Source organism: Mesoplodon densirostris, chromosome 3 (assembly GCF_025265405.1).
Source record: "Mesoplodon densirostris isolate mMesDen1 chromosome 3, mMesDen1 primary haplotype, whole genome shotgun sequence".
Classification (NCBI taxonomy): Eukaryota; Metazoa; Chordata; class Mammalia; order Artiodactyla; family Ziphiidae; genus Mesoplodon; species Mesoplodon densirostris.
Genome location: NC_082663.1, coordinates 46698282 through 46705191, shown reverse-complemented (window position 1 = coordinate 46705191; position 6910 = coordinate 46698282). Strand labels below are relative to the sequence as shown.

Here is a 6910-nt window from a genome sequence, read left to right as displayed (position 1 = left end):
GCAGGGCTCAGACCCAGAGCTCAAGGTGCCGTTTGCTCCCTGCCAGTCCCTCAGGAGCTTGGAGGAGGGCCTGAGGGGCTGGTTCTCAGATACCAAGGAAAGGGTGCTGCTTGGCTGGTGCCGGCATCTCTGACAAGGTGCAAAGAAGCTGGTTCTGGGAGTGCTGCTGGAAGAACTAGTAACTGCGAACAACCAGTGATGCTGGAGTAAATTAAACAACAACAGTACCTTCTCAGAACAGCAAGGAGAACGAGAAAGAGCAAGGCCCCTTTTGCTTCCTGTTTATTGCCTACCACTCTTCCTCACTGCCCGCTATTGACAGATCCTAACGTGGATACACCTGGTAAAGGGAAAAGGATAGTTTGCAGAGTTCCAGCCTGAGCAATTTAGAGCAGCATATCCAAGGGTGGGTTTAGAGATATCATAGCTTAATAAATAGCATAGTATTTGTTTGTTTTTTGTCTTTTCTTTCATACTAGACTGAACATGTTCAGTACCCATGTCTTTCTTTTCCCTCTTTTACCCCCTCCATGTGTACAACACAGTAAGAAGTAAATAGAAGGTACTCAATAAATATTCCTTGGATGGATGAATTTATTAGATTGTTTTCAAAAGGACTTAGTAAAATATACAGTTCAATTCTTGTCAAAACGGAATAATATTGAGTGCCTCATATGGTGGTCTAGGTATTGCAGCTAAAATATGAATATGAGACAGTTCCTTACTATTTAGTAGGGAATTTAAGACATTGCCATATGACACTAAATAATAAAATGCCATTGCAAACATTCATATGTTTAAACGCCCAAAGAATTGAACAGGCAGCAAAATCTATAGGAGATCAGGAAAAGAAAAAAGGCAAACGTAGGTTTGGAATGATTCAAGAGATTTGTGGAAGAAGTTATGATCCGAGGCAGGCTTAAGAGGGGGTGGACAAGCAAAGCTGTGGAGGAGGGATGAGTTCGGCAGGTTTTCAGATGATTCTGATGAAAACGAAGTGAGAGATTAGTAGAAGTCACTGGAAAAGTGAATTTGAACCAACTGTGTAAAATCATGAATTCTGGAGTTAGAATTATGAGTAGTATGTCTTTTACAAAGAGGCAACATTGAAAGGTTATATGCAAAGGAATGATGTAGCCGTTGGGAATATTTTCTACAGATGAATCTGGCAACATCATGGGGAGTGATGCAGCATCACTGATTATGTAGAAACTAGAGCCAGAAAGACTAGTTAGCAGACTGAGCCAGAAAAGATGGTGGAGATAGAAAAAGAAGAAAAATATAACAAGTAATGTTCAGAAGGAAGAATCAATAAAACATAATGCAGAATTAATCCAGGACAAGGAGGGTGGAGAGGATATCTAGAATTAATCCACAGTGATACATGCAGAGAGGATTCAGAAGGGTGGAGATAAAACAGAGATCATTAAGTTTCAACAGAAGAACTTGATTAATAATGTTATCAGTACAGTAAAAGTTCCAGCAAATATTTATCCTTCAATAACTAAACCCACATTTTGAAAAGTTAATATGAATCCGGAAGAATGTATATGTTTTCATCTTGAGGTTCTTCAGAAGTAGTAGGCTTCTGGAAGTCATAATAGTCACATGATGTCTCATTTCCATAGATATGTTCCTTGAAATTGGTCTGGCAAGTGTTCTCATATATTCCCTCATCTGTTTCTTCTTTAGCTTGGGGAGGACACGCTTCCACATTTTCATAGTTGTCATATATGTTAGTGTCCTTCCCAGGAGAGCTGTGGTCTTCAGTTTGAACTGAGATTTTATGCCCTGGGCCGATAACCTGGGAGCTCAAGGAGACTCTTTTAGTATAGTCTTTTCTCCTTTGCAAAAACTTTGGTAAGGTAAAGTGCACTGTATTATGTTGTTTCCAGTGCCTAACACACCCAATTCCACAGATCACCAACAGTAAAAGAAGGGAAATTCCTATGGAAATGGCCACTGAAGTATTTCCCCAGCTTTTCAGCATTTCTGCACAGTATTGTTTCACAGTATGGTGTAGCCCTTAATGAATTCACAGGTACAGTCCACTGTAATTCTTTGTAGGATATGGTTTGAAAGTAATTTCGGAAGCTCTTTTAGGCATTTCTGTTTCAGATATGAAAGAACATCATGGCAAAATTCTGGTGTACATAGAGGAGAGATGAGTAAACTTGATTTTGGAAGCTGGCTCTTGTTGTAGCTGATGATTATACAATTGTTGTTGTATAATTGCACCGTGTCGGGGGGATTTCATTCAACTCCACTTCCTTTTTTATCAATGAATCACAAAATGAAGCACCAATGAGTGGAAACTAATAGCAGAGTAGAAAACTCAAGGAAGGGAAGGTTGAACGATCTGCAATCCACGTGCCTGCTGTAAATTAGAAACATTTTAATTGCATATTTATTACATAGCGTAATAAAAATTCTGCCAATTTCTACCACTACATTAAGCACCAGCATTTAGTGAGCTCTTCCTTCGGGATAGAATACAGTACTAGCTGTTGCATTTAGTGAGTTTTTGTTTTAATATAAAATACAGTACTAGCTGTTGTGTGTGTGTGTGTGGTGGGGGGAGAGTTAAAAGAACCTGTCTCTGCTGAAGCCTGAGTGGTTTGATCACTTAGATTTCAATGTGGTTTTTGACCATAAGGCTAATAATTTTCAAGAGAAAAATAATGCTTCAAACACAATAGGAGCAAAGAGATAAGAGATGTGCATAAGATGTGCAATCATTTCCATTACCTATCACCTCCTCTGTGAAACCTTGCCTGTCCCTCTTTGTAGTGATCTGGGACCATGTTTTTTCCTTAATCACACATTCCTCTGTATCCCCATATTAATGAGTCAGTTCTCTATTATAGCATGGCAATCTAAATTACAGGAAATTGTGCGTCTTCCTACCTGGTTAAATGGTGGACAGGGGTCAGGTCTTTTCCTCTGAATACTCCTAGAGAAAAGCATAACACCTAGCACAAAAAAGACACTCAGTCAATATTGATTGAATGAATGATTAAATAAACATAAGACTCCAAATCTAAGCATCTAATTGTTTAAGTTCACAGTTTAAAACTCAAGACATGTCTTCTAAAAGGTACAGTGTATACTTAAAAAAAGAAAAGAGCTCTTTGATGTAACACAAAATACCTAAAAATATTTAAAACAAAATTTGAAAGACTTCCTATCACTAGTCTTCTCACAACTTCCAACAAATAACTTTCATTTAATTAAGATAATTTTAGAGTGCTACCTGTTGATGCTTTAAAATGGCAAAGAGGAGAGAAAAATGGAAGTGTTCAACTCGGCTGAATGTTCTATTATGATTTTATCAACAAAATATTATTATTGTATGTTTTTAGCCTAGTCACAGAAATACTTATATCCAATATTGTTTTCATTATTGTTGTTGTTTACTTCCAGTTTTATTGAGATATAATTGATATATTTCACTGTATCAGTTTACGATGTACAACATGATGATTTGATATATGTGTGTATTGTGAATTGATCAAAACACTAAATTTAGTTAATATGCTTCAGCTCAGTTACAATTTTTTTTCTTGTAATGAGAACTTTACGATCTACTCTCTTAGCAACTTTCAAGTAAATAATACAGTATTGTTAACTATAGTCATCCAATTTCATAGTGCTTATGAGATGATTATCATCATCCACTGAATGTCATCATCAATAATATTTAGTTATTTGGGGTCAGCTTCTAAACACTTTTACACGGATTATCTCATTTAATCCTACCATGCACAGCTGTCATGTTAAATAGATACTACTGTTATGCCCATTTTATATGTGAGAAAAGAGAGGATTAAAAAAGTTAACTTCTTTAATGACTAAGAAGTGATTAAACCTGGATTCAAGTAAAAATTTCCCCCAAATCTTATTCCTACCCACATTTCTATGAATGTCTATCAAGCACATCCATCACTAAATTTTTATAGATGATTAGCTCTGAGGTTCTTGAGTGTTCAGAATCATATCTTTTTCATCTTTATATTACCAGCAGCAGTACTAGACACAGAATAGCTAGCTTGTTAAATATGTGTTAATGAAGGGAGCAACCTGCATTAGGATAAAAAGAGTCACGATGAACAGGAAAAAAGAAACCCCATGAAATTGTGCCCTGCTCTCAGTAGGAACTCATGTACAACAGTGAACTTTTCTAAATTTGTTCAAGGTTAGAATACATCAATATGCAAATTTTCAATTGGCCTTTCACATAAAATATGAAATTAAATAGGAGATGCAGTTAACTCGTAACATTTATTTCATAAAACTATAGGGACAGACACCCCAGCCTGCAACAACTTTTACTCTCTTTGGAACTTTTGTAGGCTCCGTCCTTTAAAAGGCCAGACACAGTGCTTGTGTTCAAAGGCAAAGGTTTGGCAAGTGACTTTAACAATTCAGAGTCCACTTCCTTTTTTGCAGCAGCTGAGAACTGACCATATGTAAGATATTTCATGGTATAAATGATTACTCATTTAAGTAAATATTTGCCAGCATATCTGAACTAAATTTCACATATTGATTGAAATTAATCAGCTTTTAAAAAGCTGCCAGGATTGCAAAAGCAGTGAAGAAGGCTAACTATTGTCCTCTGAGGATAAGGTAAGAAATTGCTCTCTGGATTTTCGAGAGGAGAATTTATTTTTAACCATCTATGTTCTTCTATGTAGACATTCCAGTACATTCCCAATATTAAAGCTGTTTGTCAAAGTAGTATTCTCTGAGATAAAGACAAGGAGACATTTTACAGGAAAATAAATGCATCCGTCCTCTTTCTTCAAAATAACTTAATAGGAAAAACCCTGCAAGACATGAATAAAGACCTACTAGAATGGGATACCTATGTTAAACAAGAGTCCTTCAAATATAACTTATAGGTTTCACTTTGCCCAATTTGAAGGAAGACTGCTTCTGTTTTGGAAGACAATTCCAACAGATTACCTAACAATTATTTGTCTTAAAATCACAAGTTGTTGACAAACTTCTGAAATTTTAAGTCAGACACTGCCCTTCTGTTTGAAACCAAGGCAACAACAGAGCATACTCTTATCCTTGTGAGGCTTTATACTAGTAAAGAAACATCAACCTCACTCTCAATTTGTAAAGTGGTTTTTCAACGTATGGCCACCTAATTCTACAAACTGTGTTTGATAAGATAAAAAGCCATTGATTATTTAAAATGAACTAGTTTATTATAGTTTTCCTTTCACACAAACACCTTAAAGCAGGTTCTTACTTACCTTGAGATTGGTATGCCGAGCTCTCTTCTGTCCTTTTGGTTATGTTTTAAACCCACTTTTGTTTAGAACTTGTTCCTCTTTTTCACATAGGTCAGTTACTTCCTTCTTTACTCCCTCCTTTCAGATCATTTCATACTTGCAAAGTTTCCTGGCTCTAGAGGAAGTTCTTATCAGATGCACAAGAATTAAGATAAATTGCGAGTTTTTGAGTAAGGAAGTCCAGCCCTTCATCTTTACCCAGTAATAATTCTCCAACTATATCAGAAAATGATGCATAAAGCCTAGGTGGTTCTTTTATTTGAGCAATATTTGCAGTCTCCACTTTATTTTTGTTTTTTCTAAACATCAGAAATTAATTATCTCACATTATGGAGGCCAGAAGTCCAAAATCAAGGGGTGGGCAGGGGTGGTACTTCTGGACACCCCAGGGGAGAATCCATCCAGGCCTCTCTCCCAGCTTCTGGTGCTTCCTGCTGATCCCCGGTGTTCCTCATCTTATAGACACATCACCCCCACCTCTGCTCCATTGCCTCATGGCTTCTCTTCTTGTCTTTTCCTCTATGTATCTCTTATAAGGTCACTGTCATTGGATGTAGGACCACCCAGATAATCCAGGATGATCTTTTCTCAGACCCTTCATTTAATTACACCTGCAAAGACCCTACTTCCAAATAAGGTCCTGTTCACAGCTTCCAGGAATTAGGATTTGGATGGCTCTTTTGGGGGCTGGGGGTCCACCATTCAACCCACTACAATACCTAAAAGAGTGTGCATTTTACCTTTTAATTTTTATAACTTTTTTTTTTCCTTTGCGGTACGCGAGCCTCTCACTGTTGTGGCCTCTCCCGTTGCGGCGCACAGGATCCAGACGCGCAGGCTCAGTGGCCATGGCTCACGGGCCCAGCTGCTCCGCGGCATGTGGGATCTTCCCGGATCGGGACACGAACCCGCGTCCCCTGCATCGGCAGGCGGACTCTCAACCACTGCGCCACCAGGGAAGCCCAAATTTTTATAATTTTTAAAAAGTTTAATGCTGTGTGTAATCTTCAGGCAGTCCTCACTTTAGAATAAATAAGTCATTTTATTTGCTCTTTAAATTTTTTAAAAAGAAATATTTTAAAATGTAGTAATGCATAGGTCTTTGTTTATTTGCTTGTATGTTAGAACAGTCTTTTTTCCAACTACTATGTCCCAGTGCCCCAGGTGACATCTATACATGTCAAACCAGTGTCCCAATTTTGGTTCAGAATATGCTCATATTCTTTTAAATTGATAAGACAGGATTTCCTAAAGTATATTCCAAAGTGTACTATTCCTGGAATTTTCTAGTAGAAGTTTCATCAAGTAAATTTGGAAAGTACTGCTTACCTGGAGACTCATAGGCACTCAGCATACTAAAAGCTATGAGCAGTCCTACAGCAAGCAAACAAAACAAAACCAAACATGAAAGAAAAACTGTTTAACTTCATTTGATAATAGTCGCCAGCATTTTCTGAGCACTACTATGTATTTAAATCCTTTGTGTGCTACTCAGTAAATCCTGACAACAACTTGATAGGAGAGGACTCTATACGTCCTTTCTTACAGAGGAGGGGAGGAAGGCAGAGTGGTGAGGTACTCACTCCCCCTGTGTGGCTGGCAGT

The 6910-nt window shown here is 37.6% G+C and overlaps 1 protein-coding gene and 1 long non-coding RNA gene across 2 annotated transcripts; both read right to left on the bottom strand.

Moving 5' to 3' along the window:
* Positions 1-1301: 1301 nt before the first annotated feature.
* GAPT (GRB2 binding adaptor protein, transmembrane) lies at positions 1302-1990 on the bottom strand. The gene has a single exon (XM_060091708.1). It carries the CDS (start codon positions 1988-1990, stop codon positions 1526-1528), a length of 465 nt encoding a protein of 154 aa, XP_059947691.1. The 3' UTR covers positions 1302-1525.
* A 203-nt stretch (positions 1991-2193) lies between these two features.
* Positions 2194-5353, bottom strand: LOC132485218 (uncharacterized). The gene is made up of 3 exons (XR_009531398.1): positions 5268-5353; positions 2908-2972; positions 2194-2377 (listed from the first exon to the last, which is right to left on the bottom strand). It is a non-coding gene; the product is annotated as an uncharacterized LOC132485218 (long non-coding RNA).
* Between the last annotated feature and the right edge of the window lie 1557 nt (positions 5354-6910).

Excerpts from the sequence above, each read along its gene's own strand:
- GAPT (XM_060091708.1), bottom strand. The coding sequence starts at position 1,990 with ATGCTGAAAAGCTGGGGAAATACTTCAGTGGCCATTTCCATAGGAATT.